This window comes from Pan paniscus, chromosome 19 (genome assembly GCF_029289425.2).
Source record: "Pan paniscus chromosome 19, NHGRI_mPanPan1-v2.0_pri, whole genome shotgun sequence".
NCBI lineage: Eukaryota > Metazoa > Chordata > Mammalia > Primates > Hominidae > Pan > Pan paniscus.
The window spans coordinates 11,835,462-11,851,983 of NC_073268.2; the positions used below are offsets into that span (position 1 = coordinate 11,835,462).

The following is a 16,522-nucleotide window of genomic DNA, read 5'->3' on the forward strand; positions in this document are numbered from 1 at the left end:
TGTCTGCTTCCAATCTACTTAAGCAAGTGGCTGTAAAAGTCAGATGACTGCATAAAGCACGAGTTCTCTCTAAGAGGAGTAGACTCAGAAGAGAAAGCAGTTGGCCTCCGAGTCCTGCGTGATGGAGGTAATCATCTCAGAAGGCCCTGCATGCAAGCCAGAAAAATCTCTGACTTCAAGGATGAAAAGTAAAATAACACTGAAACTTCTGACTTCGTTTCACTGCAGGCCAGGATGCATGTAAATACACTTTGGAGACTTTAGGATTTTCTATGTGGCCTAGTTTTCTGTTTTGGTTTGAATTTTAAATAAGTGTTTTCCAAGACATCTGAAATGGATGGGAATAAACTGATCTGTATGCAATTAACCATTAAATGAAACATACTGAGTAAACTGACTTTGTTTTTTACTTTATTTATTTAGGGACAGAGCCACTGTTGCCCAGGCTGGAGTACAATGGTGCAATCACAGCTTACTACAGCCTCGACCTCCCAGGCTCAATCAATTCTCCCACCTGAGCCTGCCGAGTAAACGGGACTATAGACACATACCACTGTGCCTGGCTAATTTTTGCATTTTTAGGAGAGAAAGAGTTTCGTCATGTTGCCCAGGCTGGCCTTGAACTCTTGGCCTTAAGCAATCCTCCTGCCTTGGCCTCCCAAAGTGCTGGTATTACAGGCATAAACCACAGCAACTGGCTGACTTTGTTTTTTAAATCCTCTATTTTTAATCTGTAAAAAGCTGAGAAAGGTGTCTTGAATCTCCTATTATGACTCTGGTTTAATTAAATTCTCTGAGTTTCCAACTGTTTTTTTCTTTTTATTTGGGTCAGAGTCTCACTCTGTTACCCAGGCTGCAGTGCAGTGGCACATTCTCGGCTCACTGCAACCTCCATCTCCCAATTCAAGCGATTCTCCTGCCTCAGACGCCCAAGTAGCTGAGACTACAGGAGTGCGTCACCACACCCAGCTAATTTTTGTATTTTTGTAGAGATGAGGTTTCGCCATGTTGGTCAGGCTGGTCTGGAACTCCTGACCTCAGGTGATCTGCCCACTGTGGCCTCCCAAAGTGCTGGGATTACAGGTGTGAGCCACCATGCCCGGCCCTATTGTTTTCTCAATCTACTTCACATAAAATTTTTTGCTTCCCCTATTCCGGACGATGCCGCCAAGGAGGTGGCGGCGCGCTCTGGAGGTCTGAAGCCGCTGCTGGCTGCCACAGGCTAGCGGCTTGATGAATTGGGCAGCCGCCCTAGGCTCAGGGCTGTGAGCGGCTGGGGCCAGGGGTAGGCGGCGGTGCGGCGGGCGGCCAGGCGCCGGGAGGCGTGGCTGGGGCCCCCCGCGGCCAGAGGGGCCCCCCGCGGCCAGAGGGCCCCGCCGCCGCTGCTGCTGCTACCCCTGCTGCCCGCGCCTGGCACCGCCGCCCCCGCCGCCCCGCGGCCCTCGGAGCTGCAGTCGGCGGCCGCGGGGCCCAGCGTGAGCCTCTACCTGAGCGAGGACGAGGTGCACCGGCTGATCGGTCTTGATGCAGAACTTTATTATGTGAATGACCTTATTATTCACTACGCTCTGTCCTTTAATCTGTTAGTACCCAGTGAGACAAATTTCCTGCACTTCACCTGGCATTCGAAGTCCAAGGTTGAATGTAAGCTGGGATTCCAAGCGGACAATGTTTTGGCAATGGACCTGCCCCAGGGCAACATTTCTGTTCAGGGAGAAGTTCTACGCACTTTATCAGTATTTCGGGTAGAGCTTTCCCTGTACTGGCAAAGTAGATTCTGAAGTTATGATACTAATGCAGCTCAACTTGACAGTCAATTCTTCAAAGAATTTTACCGTCTTAAATTTTAAACCAAGGAAAATGTGCACCAAAAATGGCCCTGACGCGCAGCTCCAACCACTTCTACGCGTGTTTTATATTAGGGTAGGGTTTCTTGTGCAGTAATATTTCTCGTAGCAATAATATTAGCTGTTTTGCACCTTCATAGTATGAAAAGGGTTGAACTGGATGACAGCATTAGTGCCAGCAGTAGTTCCGAAGGGCTGTCTCAGCCATCCACCCAGACGACTCAGTATCCGAGAGCTGACACACCCAACAATCCAACTCCTATCACCAGCTCCTCAGGTTATCCTACCTTGCGGATAGAGAAGAACGACTTGAGAATTGTCACTCTTTTGGAGGCCAAAGCCAAGGTGAAGGATATAGCAATATCCAGGGAGAGGATAACTCTAATAAAAGATGTACTCCAAGAAGGTACTCTTGGGCATATTTTCAATGGGATTTTAATAGATGAAAAAGATCCAAATAAAGAAAAACAAGCATTGGTCGAAACAAAGATCAAGCTTCTGAAATTCAGGTGACAATGATGCTCACTGAAAGTCGTAAGCTGCAAAGTCTTCATCACAGAAATCTTCTTCCTATTTCTCATGGGTGTATAGGAGAAAAGCCCATGGTGACATTGCCTTACATGAACTGAGGGAATCTTCACTTGTTTTTACGGCAGTGCAAGTTAGTAGAGGCCAATAATCCACCGGCAATTTCTCAACAAGACCTGGTACACATGGCTATTCAGATTGCCTGTGGAATGAGCTACCTGGCCAGAACGGAAGTCATCCACAAAGACCTGGCTGCTAGGAACTGTATCACTGATGACACACTTCAAGTTAAGATCACAGACAATGCCCTCTCATGGACTATCACTGTCTGGGGGACGATGAAAACAGGCCAGTTTGTTGGATGGCTCTTGAAAGTCTGGTTAATAACGAGTTTTCTAGCACTAGTGATGTGTGGGGCCTTTGGAGTGATGCTGTGGGAACTCATGACTCCGGGCCAGACGCCCTACATGGACATTGACCCCTTCGAGATGGCTGCATACCTGAAAGATGGTTACCGAATAGCCCAGCCAATCAACTGTCCTGATGAACCATTTGCTGTGATGGCCTGTTGCTGGGCCTTAGATCCGGGGGAGAGGCCCAAGTTTCAGCAGCTGGTACAGTGTCTCACAGTTTCATGCAGACCTGGGGGCCTACGTCTGACTCTTCTCTCGCAATCCCACAGCATCAGGAGAAAGGTGCCTGTCATGGATGCTTTGTATCTAACACCACGCCAACAGAAGCACATTTGTCTTCCAGAACACTGTGCCTCAGGAATGCTTTAGAATCTGAACTTTTTAAGACAGACTTAATAATGTGGCATATTTTCTAGATATCACTTTTATTAGGTTGAACTGAAAGGGTTTTTGTAAATTTTTTGGCCAAAATTTTTTAAAACATAGTTACCTTGGACTAGGGGTACATTGTTACAAAATGAACAGTTTTTAAAATTGTTCAGACACAGATATTTGGAAGTAGCTATCTTAGTGCCAACTGCTTTTTATTTTTTTTACTTCATCAAGGTGATGTAAGTGACTCACCTTTGAAGTTTTTTTTTTTTTTTTGAGACGGAGTCTCGCTGTCGCCCAGGCTGGAGTGCAGTGGCGCAATCTCGGCTCACTGCAGGCTCTGCCCCCGGGGTTCACGCCATTCTCCCGCCTCAGCCTCCTGAGTAGCTGGGACTACAGGTGCACACCACCACGCCTGGCTAATTTTTTGTATTTTTAGTAGAGACGGGGTTTCACTGTGTTAGCCAGGATGGTGAAGTTTTTTTAATGTTATTTTTTATCACTACTCTTGGAAATGGCCTGTCTTCAAGATGCAATACTTTTCTTAGGAAAGGAAAAACAGCATAAAAAGATACCTGGTTTGTCTTGTACAAGAAAAGGCAATATGAGAAGAAGAAAATTTAAAGAAAAGCTAGAGGAAAAAAAAAATTTTTTTTAATACTTATTAGAAGCAAACTGCCCTGGCATGGAAAACTTTTTTTTTTTTTTTTTTTTTTTAGTGAAAAGGAATTCTGCTTTCGTGTTTTTGGGAAAGCAGGAACTGAGTTCATTGCATCTTTAATTTGGCGGAAATTAGCTTTTCTGTGAACCAGAAGTGGTTTGAGGCAGATATGTAGTAAACAATGGTGATTTTATTTATTTTTACTCTCTGGAAAAGGAGACAATCCAATTCCAGAAAGTGGACTCACATTTCTAAGGTTAAGATTCCCGTTTATTGCACCTAGAATAGTGCTATGCACAGAGTGGGTGCTTGAGTTGTCGTTTTTTTTTTTTTTTTAAAGTAAACTGGTAAATTTTGTGCTTATCTTCAAGGCTGGCTTAAGTATAAACTTGTTTTTTTAAACACTTGAAAAATTAAAGGATTTGTTTTATATTTTTAAAAAAAAACTTTTTAGGCTGGGTGCGGTGGCTCACACCTGTAATCCCAGCACTCTGGAAGGCCGAGGCGGGCGGATCACTTGAGGTCAGGAGTTTGAAACCAGCCTGGCCAATTATGGCAAAACCCCCTCTCTACTAAAATTACAAAAAGTAGCCAAGCGTAGTGGTGCACGCCTGTAATCCCAGCTACTCGGGAGGCTGAGGTAGGAGAATCTCTTGAAGCCGGGAGGCGGAGGTTGCAGTGATCCAAGACCACATCAGTGCACTCCAGCCTGGGGGACAGAGCGAGATTCTGCCTCAAAAAAAAAAGTTTTTGCTTCATAGAATTAAAAAATCTTGGTAGACTGTATCATTTTTATCAATAAATAACATCCTCTTTAGTCAATTTAAGGATGTATCCTTAAATATAACCTCCTGGAAATAAAATTAAACCTCAAACCATATTTCTAAATAATCTCTGGGTCAAAATGAAATAAAAGGACAGAGGTTCTAGTTCTGTTTTGGCAGTGGAACAACCCATCCCATTTTAACTGATTATAGCTAAAAATTCTGGACAGAGTACAAAACAACAACGACCTAAAGATTTGGAAAAGTCAACAAAAGCAGCTGAACTGAGAGGGAGGCGAAACTTGAAGCAGCAACTGCACTGGATGAGTCTCCCCGTTTTGTTCCTCTCCTATGGCTTCGGTGTGTGTGTATATGTATATTTATATACATATTTATATAATTTTTTTTTGAGACAGGGTCTCACTGTCACCGAAGCTGGACTGCAGTGGCGTGATCTCAGTTCACTGCAACCTCTGCCTTGCAGGCTCAAGTGATCCTCCCACCTCAACCTTCTAAGTAACTGGGACCACAGGTGAGTGCCACCACACCTGGCTAATTTTTTTGCATTTTTGGAAGAGATGGGGTTTTGCCATGTTGCCCAGGCTGGTCTCAAACTCCTAGGCTCAAGGGATCCGCTTGCCTCAGCCTCTCCAAGTGTGGGATTACAGGTGTGAGCCACTGCACTTGGCAAAAATTATTTTAAAATGATAAAAGCAACAATTCCTTAGGAAGTCATAATTATAAATGTAAATGTACATAATAGAGGCTAAAAAATATACGCAGAAAAACTGACAAAAATTAAAAGGAGAACTAGACAATTCTAAAATTATAGTAGATGTTACCACTCTCCTTTAAGGAATTGATAGAACTAGGCTATGCACAGTGGATATCGCCTGTGAATCCAGAGCTTTGGGAGGCCAAGGTGGGAAGATAATTTGAGGCTAAGAGTTCGAGACCAGCCAGGGCAACACAGTAAGACCCTGTCTCTACAAAAAAACATTTTTTTTAATTAGTCAAGTGTGGTGGCATGCGCTTACAGTCCCAGCTACTAAAAAATTCACAGGACGCAGCTAGAGAAGTGCTTAGAAGGAAATTCAAAGCTTTAAACACTTGTATTAGAAAAGATCTGAAATAAATTATCTCAGGTTCCACAACTTTGAGAAACTAGGGAGAAAAAAGGAGAACGGGAGAGCAAAGTAATCCAAAGAAAGAAAAAAAGGACAGAAATCAATAAAATATAGCCAGGCGTGGTGGCGCACGCCTGCAATCCCAGCTACTCAGGAGGCTGAGGCTGCAGAGTTGCTTGAACCCGGGAGGCAGAGGTTGCAGTGCGCTGAGATAGCGCCACTGCACTCCAGCCTGGGCGACACAACGAGACTCCATCTCAAAAAAAAAAAAAAAAAAAGAAATCAATAAAATAGAAAACAACCAACAGAGAAAATTAACAAAGCCAAAGCTCATTCTTTGAGAAGATAATAAAAATGCCAAACTTCTATAGACTTATCAAGAAAAAAAGAGTGAGAACATAAATCACCAATACCCAAGAATGAAAAAGGAGTTATTGCTACAGACATTAAAAGGAGAAAACTACAAACAAATTCATACTAACAAATTCAACAACTTAAATAGCCATATTTCTGAAAAACAAAACTTCCCAAACCTGACACAGAAGAAACAAATCTGAATAGTCGTATATCTATACAAAATACATATTTTAAAAATTTGTTTTCAAAAAGCTTCCCAAAAAGCAAATTCTGGACTTAGATTACTTCAGTGGTGAATTCTATCAAACATTCAAGAAATAAGCAATAACATCAATCTTAGAAAACATTTTCAGAAAATAGACAATGAAGGATCATATAAGGCCTATATAACCCTAATAGTAAAATCTGATAGAGACATTAAAAAAATTGCATACCAATATCCCTCATGATTACTGTTGTAAAATTTTTAACAAAATATTGGCAAATAGGATCCAACAACATACATAAAAAAGGGTAATATATAATGACCAAACAGGTTTTTACAGCAGGAATGCAATCTTAGTTTAACATCTGTAATTCATCAAAAATTATATAATCATTTCTATAGATGTCAAAGAAAGTGTTTGGCAAAATTCAAAAACCAATTCAGGTAACTTATCTAGAAAACCAGGAATACTCAAATTGATAAAGCGTATCCAAGAAAAACCTACAACTAATCTATACAAAATGATAAAAGATCTCATTGTTTCTCCCTGAGATCAAGAACAAAGTAAGGATGCTTGCTTTCAGACAAATGACTTGTATCTAAATTATATACAGAACTGTTAATACTCAATACTCAAAACTCAATACAATGCCACATTTTGAAAAGGCCAAAGATGTGAATACTTTATAAGAAAATATACAAATTGTCAATAACACACAAAGAAGGTTCAGCATTATTATCACGGGAATGCAAAATAAAACCGCCATGCACTCTGTATCCATTAGAATGGCTAAAATTGTAAACAAAAACCAAAACAACCTGCCTATGTCAAGCGTTAGTCAGGATGTGAAGCACCTGGAGCTCTCATATCCACGGCTAATGGGAATGTAAAATGGTACATCCATTTTGGAAGACAGTTTGGTAGTTTCTTAACATTAAACAGTCCCTCCTAGATATTTACTCAAGAGATATAAAAACATGTCTACACAAAGGCCTTACACAACTGAACACAGGTAATTTTCTTTCTAATAAAACCCAGAAAGAACACAAATGTCCATCAACAGGTAAATGCAAAAAAAAAGTGTGGTATTTTCATACAATGGAATACTATTCAATAATAACAAGGAATGAATAATTAAAACACAAAGCAACATACTAAGGTGTGGGGTGAATGTCAAAATCTATATGCTAAAAGAAGTGAAAGAAGCCAGACAAAAGGGACTCTATGCTCTATGACTGCACTTCTATAAAAGCCTAGAAACTGCAAACTAATCTATAATGACTGAAAGCAGATCAGCGTTTAGCTGCAGAAGTGGATGGCAAAAGGGATGGATTGCAAAGAGACATGAGGAAAGCTTTAAGGATGGAAATGTTTTTTGTTAGTTTTTTTTTTTTTTCTTGAGACAGAGTCTCACTCTGTCATCCAGACGGGAGTGCAATGGCGCGATCTCGGCTCACTGCAACCTCTGACTCCCAGGTTCAAGCAATCTCCTACCTCAGCCTCCCAAGTAGCTGAGATTATAGGCATGTGCCACCATGCTCGGCTAATTTTTTGTATTTTTAGTAGAGATGGGGTTTCGCCATGTTAGCTAGGCTGATCTCAAACTCCTGACCTCAAGTGATCCACCCAACTTGGCCTCCCAAAGTGCTGGAATTACAGGTGTGAGCCACCACACCCAGCAAGGATGGAAATGTTTATGTTGATTGTGGCAGTGGCTTCACAGGTGTATTCGTGTCAAAACTTATCCAATTGCACACTTTTAATGTGGGCAGTTTACTGTACTTCCATTACACCTCAATTTGGAGGAAAAAGAAACCAAACTGACAGGCAGCACGGCACTGTGGTTAATGGCACGAATTCTGCAGCCAAACTGCCTAGGGTTCAAATCCCAGCTCCAATCCTTGCTAACTGTGTGGAGTTAATACATAATAAAGCACTCAAAACACCACCACCACATAGTAACTGCTATGTAAAAACTTGCTATTATTACAATCGACTATTTAGAAATTGATCACAATGAAAACAGTACCTACCAAAATATTTGCAATGTAGCCAGATTCATACTATAAAAAAAAGTCATAGTCTTAACCTTATTAGAAAATGAGGCCAGGCATGGTGGCTCACACCTGTGATCCCAGCACTTTGGGAGGCCGAAGTGGGTGGATCATCTGAGGTCAGGAGTTCAAGACTGGCATGGCCAACATGGCAAAACCCCATCTCTACTAAAAATACAAAAATTGGCCAGGCGTGGTGGCGGGCACCTGTAATCCCAGCTACTCAGGAGGCTGAAGCAGGAGAATCACTTGAGCCCAGGAGGTGGAGGTTGCAGTGAGCTGAGATCACACCACTGCACTACAGCCTGGGTGACAGAGTGAGGCTCTGTCTCAAAAAAAAAAAAAGAAAATGAGATAAAAGATAGTTATTCCACTCAAAAAGAAAAAATAATTCAAAGGAATTTCAAAGAAAGATTTAATACAGATAAAAAGAAATTATTGAATTGGCTAAATATAAATAAAAATTAAAAGAACAATGAACCTAAACCAAATCTGCAATAAGCCAACACAAACACAAACTTAACATAACCAAAGATTGGTGAGAAAAACCCAAAAGCAGTATGAGGATTAAGTAAAGAATATAACCGCAGATAAAATAGATTATTTTGAGCTCTGAGAGAATCTTTGGGCATGGGACTCAGCTGCTGGCAGGAGGCCACAAGGCTGTTTGAGTGTCCTCATGACATGGCCGCTAACGTTCCCCCAAAGTGAGCAATCCAAAAGAGAGAGCTAGGAAGAAGCCACAGTGCCTTCAATGAAGCCATCTCTCAAGTCACATGCTGTCACTTCTACCACACTCCATTCATTAGAGGTGAATCAGCCTATACTGAAGAGGAGAATTTGAATCCACCTTTGCAGGGAGAAATAGCAAAGAATTTGTGATCATATTCTTTTTTACTCCTTTCTGTGAGCATATCCTAAACTTCCCGTGGATGTCATCGAAGGAACACAGTATGATTTAATACTGAAACTGAACAGCCTTAACCTAGTAGTTCACACAGTAGCCAACAGATGTTGAATATTGCTGTGCTTCTCTTAAAAATTTAAATAGCACACAGCTCCCCGAGTACACAGTTTGGGAAACTATGCCCTTTCCACTGCAGAGTGCAAGCTTTCCAGATGGTGCTTCAGGGGATAGCTTTCCCAACCAGAGTGAAAAGGAATAAAGGAGGATGCTTTCTGCTGTTTGGAATGGCTTGACACTATCCAGGACACATTCCAGGAGAGCTGAATGACTCATACCCTGAGCCCTTATGCCAAGGAACTGTAAGATCTTTGCTTGAGAAAGTATGCAACAAACTCTAGCTTCAAAACAGCCATTCTAATCCATTGGAACCTCTCATCGTGTCAGCTGCTACTGGTAAAGTGCTACAGAGAGGCCATAAACTGATCATTTTGCTAGAAGCAAATTGCTTTACTTCACCAAGAAGTAAATATAATACTTTCCTTGTGGACTCAGATTTGTTATGCTTTGCTGAGCTAACAGTCATATTCTTTCTCTTCCCACTTGGTCAATCAGCATCTTTATAAACTTTTATCTTTTATTCTTTTTTATTAGGGTTTAACAGACAAAAATTATATAGAGTTAATGTATGACATGTTTTGATATATGTATGCACTATGAAATGGTTATAAGCTAATTAACATATCACTTCATATATTTAAAGATACCTTAGTAAGAAATAAAAAAGCAAATTTCTACTTTGTTTACATTTTCGGATACTTTCATACTTCGACAAAAGCTGCAGAGCATCCCCATATGCCCTTTACTCATCTTCCCCTATTATTAATACAGCTTATATAACCATAGTACAATGATCAAAATTAGGTAACTAGGTAATACATACAATACCAATACCATTAACTAATTATAGGCCCTATTTTGCCAATTTTATCAGTAATACCCTTTTTATGGCCAGAATCCAACTGAGGATTCTACACTGCATTCAGTGTTAGTCTCACCCAATCTGTAATACTTCCTAAACCATTCTTGTTTTTCATAACCTTGACATGTTTGAGAAACACTCTGGCTGATTATTTTGAGAAATGTCCCTCAATTTGGGTATGATGTTTTCTCATGATTAGATTGAGGTTATGCATTAATGGCAAAAATCCTATACAAGAGCCAGGCAGAGTGGCGCATGCCTGAAATTCCAACACTTTGGGTAGCCAAGGCAGGAGGATCATCTGAGCCCAGGAGTTTGAGACCAGCCTTGGCAACACAGCAAGAGCCCATCTCTATTAAACAATTAGCCAGGGATGGTGGTGCACACCTGTACTCCCAGCTACTTGAGAGGCTGAGGTGGGAGGATCTCTTGAGCCCAGGAGTTCAAGGCTGCAGTGAGCCGCGACAGTGTCACTGCATTCCAGCCTGGGCGACACAGTGAGACCCTATCTCAAAAACAAAAAAAGAATCCTACAGAAGTGATTGTGCCTTCATCAGTGGATCACATCAGGTACAAACATTTCACTTTTTTGAACAAGGTATGATTCATATATCCAAACACCTTTAAAGTGTATATAATGCCTGTTGTATTTCATCAACATATGCTAAAATTCTCATAATTAAGGCTGTGTGCAGTGCCTCACACCTGTAATCTCAACAGGCCTTTGGGAGACCAAGGCAGGAGGATTCCCTGAGTCCAGGAGTTCAAGACCAGCCTGGGCAACATGGCAAAATCTCATGTCTACAAAAAATGAGACAGGCATGGTAGCACACACCTGTGGTCCCAGATACTCAGGAGGCTGAGGTGGGAGGATCACCTGAGGCCAGGAGGTCAAGGCTGCAGTGAGCCGTGATTGCACCATGGCACTCTAGCCTGGGTGACAGAGTGAAATCCTGTTTAAAAAAAAAAAAAAAGAAAGAAAGAAATATCAATTAGACAAGAACATCAAAAAGAAAAATGTGGAGTTTTTCTTACATTCTAAGATGTAAGTTTCATGCAAGCAAGAATTTAATTTTGTACACTTTGTATCCCTAACACCTTGAAAAGCGCTTACCACTCAATATTTTTTATATGAATGGATTAATGTTGAAAAAACAAAACACCAATAAATTCATTAAATGATTTTATCAAGCCTGTTGGTGTGGAAAACATTTGAGCCTTTAAAATACAGCTTTTATGCTATTTATACACCTGTTTACAAGAACCTATTTCCAATCTTCCTCAAATTGCTGCCATGAAGTGTCAGTGCTTCCAAGTATCACATAACACACAGGCTTCCCAGGCAGTCTCAGCAACTGCAAGCCCAGGTTTAGGCAATGAGCAGGACTGCTGGGCAAAGCACACAATTCAACAGGAACAGGCCCACACATGCCACTACCACCTTGGACCTCTCCCCCATAACACATTTCAAAGATACATTTCATTAAAATGTCATAAAAAGTAAAAATGCCACATGTTCTCCTATTTGCTATCTTCACAGGTGCTTGATCTGTGAAAGCCACAAAAACCATTTGCTTTGAAGCGGATCACTCCTGAAAGCAAACCTTATAGTAGAATCAAAACACGCTTATTATTTACAACTGGAGGAGAGTCTAGAGACATTTAAAGACATTAATATTCTATTTTCCTGAACTCGAGAAAACTTCCTGACTCACAGTGATGCAATCCTGTGGCCAGACAGCACTGAATTAAAGCTCTAAACGTCTGGGATGTACTAAAAAATTTCAGTGTAAAGCAAAAATTTTTAATTCAATGTTAAAATTGGCTTTTTATTCCTTGATGTAATTTTCTGTGTTGTGTCGTTTTGTTTCAGAGAGCAGCGATGTTTCATTTTTCCCACTCTCATTCATTTTGGTGGCAGTCGATATTTCACAATTAAAATAAAACTGAGGAACATTAACACTGTCTGAGTGACCTATGACAGTATCCCAGAAGTCAGATAATGAAGAAAAAAAAAAAAAGTAGGAATGTTTCACAGCTCAGCTGCCTAACTGCTTTCTAGAACTGTCATACCTATTTGTAACGTCACTGGCAAATGTACGAGAATACCACCTTCATGAGCCTCACAGCTACTAGGATCACCAATGTTTGATTATATAGATTTCAAAAGATGGTAGCTTATTCTTAACTTTTTTCTAACAAAGTCGAATATTTTCCATATATTTATTATCTTCTAGTCTTCATAAACATTCTGTTCATATAATCAAGATCCTATCACATATTTTGTGAAGAACACTACATGATAAGGTCTTAATAATTCTGTTATATATGAGGTCAAAGATACATGGCTTCAAAACACTATGCTTTAAAAAAAAAAAAAGCTATCCCTTGAGATTTCGATCACGTGGACTGGTACCCTCCCAGTAAAAAACTATTTCCCAGGCAGATGTTTTTAGTTACTGGCATGCAGGCATCTGCACATGTGTAGGTGTGTATGTGCATTTGTATCTACAACTTTTAGTTATGGACCTCAAGTTAAATCCTAGAAATTATCATAAAGAGACAGAGTTCGCTCACAGTTGGGAAACACTGATATATGTTCCCCTTAATCCATGAGATAAATGCCTACTTAGCCTTTACAACACTACTCAGGTATTAGCCACCTCTGAAACCTTCCTTTATCACCCCAACTTAGTCTCTTCTCAACCTTATATATAAGCTAACTACATTTCCGTATTTACAGCCCTGGTCTGAAATGATTTGTGAATGGCCTGTTTCCTCCAGCAGAGTATGGGCTCCGTATGGCAGGGACTGTGTTATAATCATCTCAGTGTTCCTGGCGCTGCACATGGAAAACAGTACCTTCTCAACTGACAAACCTTCTGAACAAAGATATAATTCACACAGACAATCACTTCGGCAAGTCCAGTCATAAGCAGCATAACTATGTTTGGTCAACAACAGACTGCAGATACGATGATGGTCCCGTAAAATTATAATATTGTACTTTTACTGACCTTTTCTATGTTTAGATATACAGATACTTAGCACTGTGTTACTGCTGCCTATGGCATTCAGCACAGTAACATGCTGTACATGCTGTACAGTTACACAGTAACATGCTGTACAGGGTTGTAGCCTAGAAGCAACATACTATACCATATAGCCTAGGTGTGTAGTAGGCTATACCATGTAGATTTGTGTAACTATATTCTATGATGCTCCCACAACAAAACCACGTAATGACACATTCTCAGAACACATCCCTGTTATTCTCCTCACCATATAATTCTGATGAATATTAATACTAGAATTAAATTAAAATTTTGCTCTTTGCCCCTTTTTTTCCAATAGCAGTCAGGCAAGTACTAAATGAAAATGCAACCTTCAGGTCAACTTTTGAAAATGACTCAAGTCTACTTGCCACCCTATTTGCTTCAATCCTACACAAAAAAATGTGACATAAAACAAGTAACATTAAATAGGCCAATGTAGCTATTAATTTTTTCTTTTTTTTTTTTTTGAGACAGGGTCTTGTTCTGTTGCCCAGGCTGGAATGCAGTGAATGCAGTGGTGACATCATAGCTCACTGTGGCCTCAAACTCTTGGCTCAAGAAATCCATCCACCTCAGATTCCCAACAAGCTGGGACTACAAGCACATGCCATCCTGTCCAGCTAATTTTTTCTTTAATTTGCTGCAGAGACAGGGTCTTGCCCAGGCTAGTCTTGAATTCCCTGGGCTCAAGTGATCCTCCCACCTTGGCCTCTCAAAGTGCTAGGATTACAGGCATGAGCCACCATACCCGGCCTTAAAATTCTTTTTTTAAAAACAAATTGTATTGTGTATATTTAAGCTACACGACACAATGCTGTGGGATACATATGTAGTAAAATGGGCACTATGGTGAAGCAAATTCACATATCCACCATCTCACATAGTAACCCAAACCTATTACAATTCTGAAGGCTAATGGTCATCTTTTGATGTTAAAGAAAGAATATTGTTATTCTTCAGAGTAATTATTCTGAGTTCAGTTCTGATAGACTAGAAAAAGTACTTTGGTCAGACACGGTGGCTCACGCCTGTAATCCCAGCACTTTGGGAGGCCGAGGTGGGTGGACCACCTAAGGTCAGGAGATCAAGACCAGTCTGGCCAACATGGTAACACCCTGTCTCTACTAAAAATACAAAAATTAGCTGGGCGTGGTGACGGGTGCCTGTAATCCCAGCTACTCGGGAGGCTGAGGCACGAGAATCACTTGAACCTGGGAGGCGGAGGTTGCAGAGAGCCGAGATCACTATTGCACTCCAGCCTGGGTAACAGAGTGAGACTCTGTCTCAAAAAAAAAAAGAAAAGAAAAAAAAAAAGTCCTTTGGCATCTAGCATGAAGTTTTAAGCAATTTGACAGCAGGACTTTTTATTAGACTTGAGGGAAAATTTTTTTCTGGACATGAATCCTTATTTACAGCATATTTTTTCATGAAATGAGTGTACGGAAAAATATTTACATTTTATAAATCATAAGGACATTGCAGATACTCAAATATTTACGATTTGTTAGCCAGGTATTACCTCCTAAATAGGTAGGTACACAAAGTACCTAAAAGTACAACCTACTGATTCATTAATTATTTAACTAGTTCATGGTCGCCATCAATTGCTAAATTATTTTACTTTCATTAAATCACAAATATTTCAAAATAAGACACCATAACCTTCTGCCAAGAGCCCTTCCGCTAGCAGTTTTGTGTCCCTGATCACTCAAAGGCTCACCTGACAGGTCCAACTCTTTAGTGGAAGACAAGTTAGCCAGACTCCAGCTGTCACTGCGGGCTGCCAGGACAAACTTGTGAGCACTGATGTGCCTGTCCCCAACCTTTATCTTCAGATCGCTGATGAAGAAAAAGATCCACATATATTAGAAAAATGTCATCATAACTAGGTATAGCTAGGATTCACAGCTGATAAACACATGAGTATTCATCAACATACATCTGCAAAAGAAAAAAATTACAGCGAAGAATTATTCCTATATGCTAGCACTGAATTCTGATGAGTCATCTTTATAGTATGTTGCTAGAAATGTTTTCTATTGATAAATTCTGGCTTTAATTCACATGGCATGCTCTGCTTTCAAATACATCTTCTCATGGGATTCTTACGGTGGTGAACCTACAAGTTAAGTAGGATAATTAATATTCACATAAAAAGTAGAGGATATTTTATACAGACTAAAACAAGCTAAACCATCAGGGAGAGAAAGACAGAAAGGTTAAAGATGGTGATGACAACTCTGAGACTACAGTGCTACTATGCTCCACAGTAACGCTCAAGCAAGGTTAAACAGAAAAACCGTGAACAAACTAACAAGCAGTCACGAACATGAAACCCAGTATCTGGACTCCTGTTCTCACTAGAAACATTCAGTCCTAATATTGACCATTTTTTACTCAACTACTTATAAAAAATGGGGTGAGGAAAAAGCTTTCTTTTCAAAACATGTTTCCATAATTATGACATGCCATTATATGAAAAGATCTTCCCGAATAGATATTTATGTTTAACTCTGAAATGTCAGATACTACTGGAGGAGAGCATCTGGGCAGTTAACAAAAACGTCAAGATGACCCACTAGGCTGACACGAACACATGCCGTATGGCTATGCTAGCAGGAATCCAAAGTCACTGTCATCATCCTGCTTGTAGTTATATGTTTTATTTTCATATTCAACTTTAAAATTATTTACTAGGTTGGAAAGTCTTTGGAAACTAAATACACAAAAACCACTATATGGAAAAAAAGAAAAAGAAAAAAAAAATACCATTACATGAATTAACCCATCCATTTAAAAGGAAACCCAAGCCAGGCGTGGGGGCTCACACCTGAAATCTCAGCACTTTGGGAGGCCAAGGTGGGCAGATCACGAGGTTAGGAGATTGAGACCATCCTGGCTAACATAGTGAAACCCCGTCTCTACTAAAAATACAAAAATTAGCCAAGCATGGTAGCAGGCACCTGTAATCCCAGTTGGTCAGGAGGCTGAGGCAAGAGAATCGCTTGAACCCAGGAGGCAGAGGTTGCAGTGAGCCCAGATCGCACCACTGCACTCCAGCCTGGGCAACAGAGCAAGACTCTGTCTCAAAAAAAAAGAGGAAACCCAAACAGAATATTGTTTGTATATAATGCTTGACAGAGACACATTCTACGCTACAAGAGTATTGTCTAGAATACACTGAATCATCATTTGAAAGTATCAGCAATTCTAGTTCTATCAAAGACCAAGCTATAACTAATGGATATTAG

The 16,522-nt window shown here is 40.4% G+C and overlaps 1 protein-coding gene and 1 pseudogene across 8 annotated transcripts in view; one reads left to right on the plus strand and one right to left on the minus strand.

The window, feature by feature from the left end:
* The window catches only part of ANKFY1 (ankyrin repeat and FYVE domain containing 1), a 98,078-nt gene that overhangs the window by 55,896 nt on the left and 25,660 nt on the right, over positions 1-16,522 (minus strand). For 6 of the 8 annotated variants that reach the window (XR_010110606.1, XR_010110605.1, XM_008962580.6 and 3 more), the window contains exon 3: positions 14,992-15,110. The exons of the other annotated variants lie outside the window; for them this stretch is intronic. Coding sequence is in view for 4 of the 6 variants with exons in the window: in XM_008962580.6 (XP_008960828.1) it covers positions 14,992-15,110 (119 nt within the window). In the remaining 2 variants the exon portion in view is untranslated. The remainder of the gene's footprint in view (positions 1-14,991; positions 15,111-16,522) is intronic. 8 annotated transcript variants of the gene reach the window in all.
* LOC129394360 (tyrosine-protein kinase RYK-like) lies at positions 1,162-3,035 on the plus strand (annotated as a pseudogene).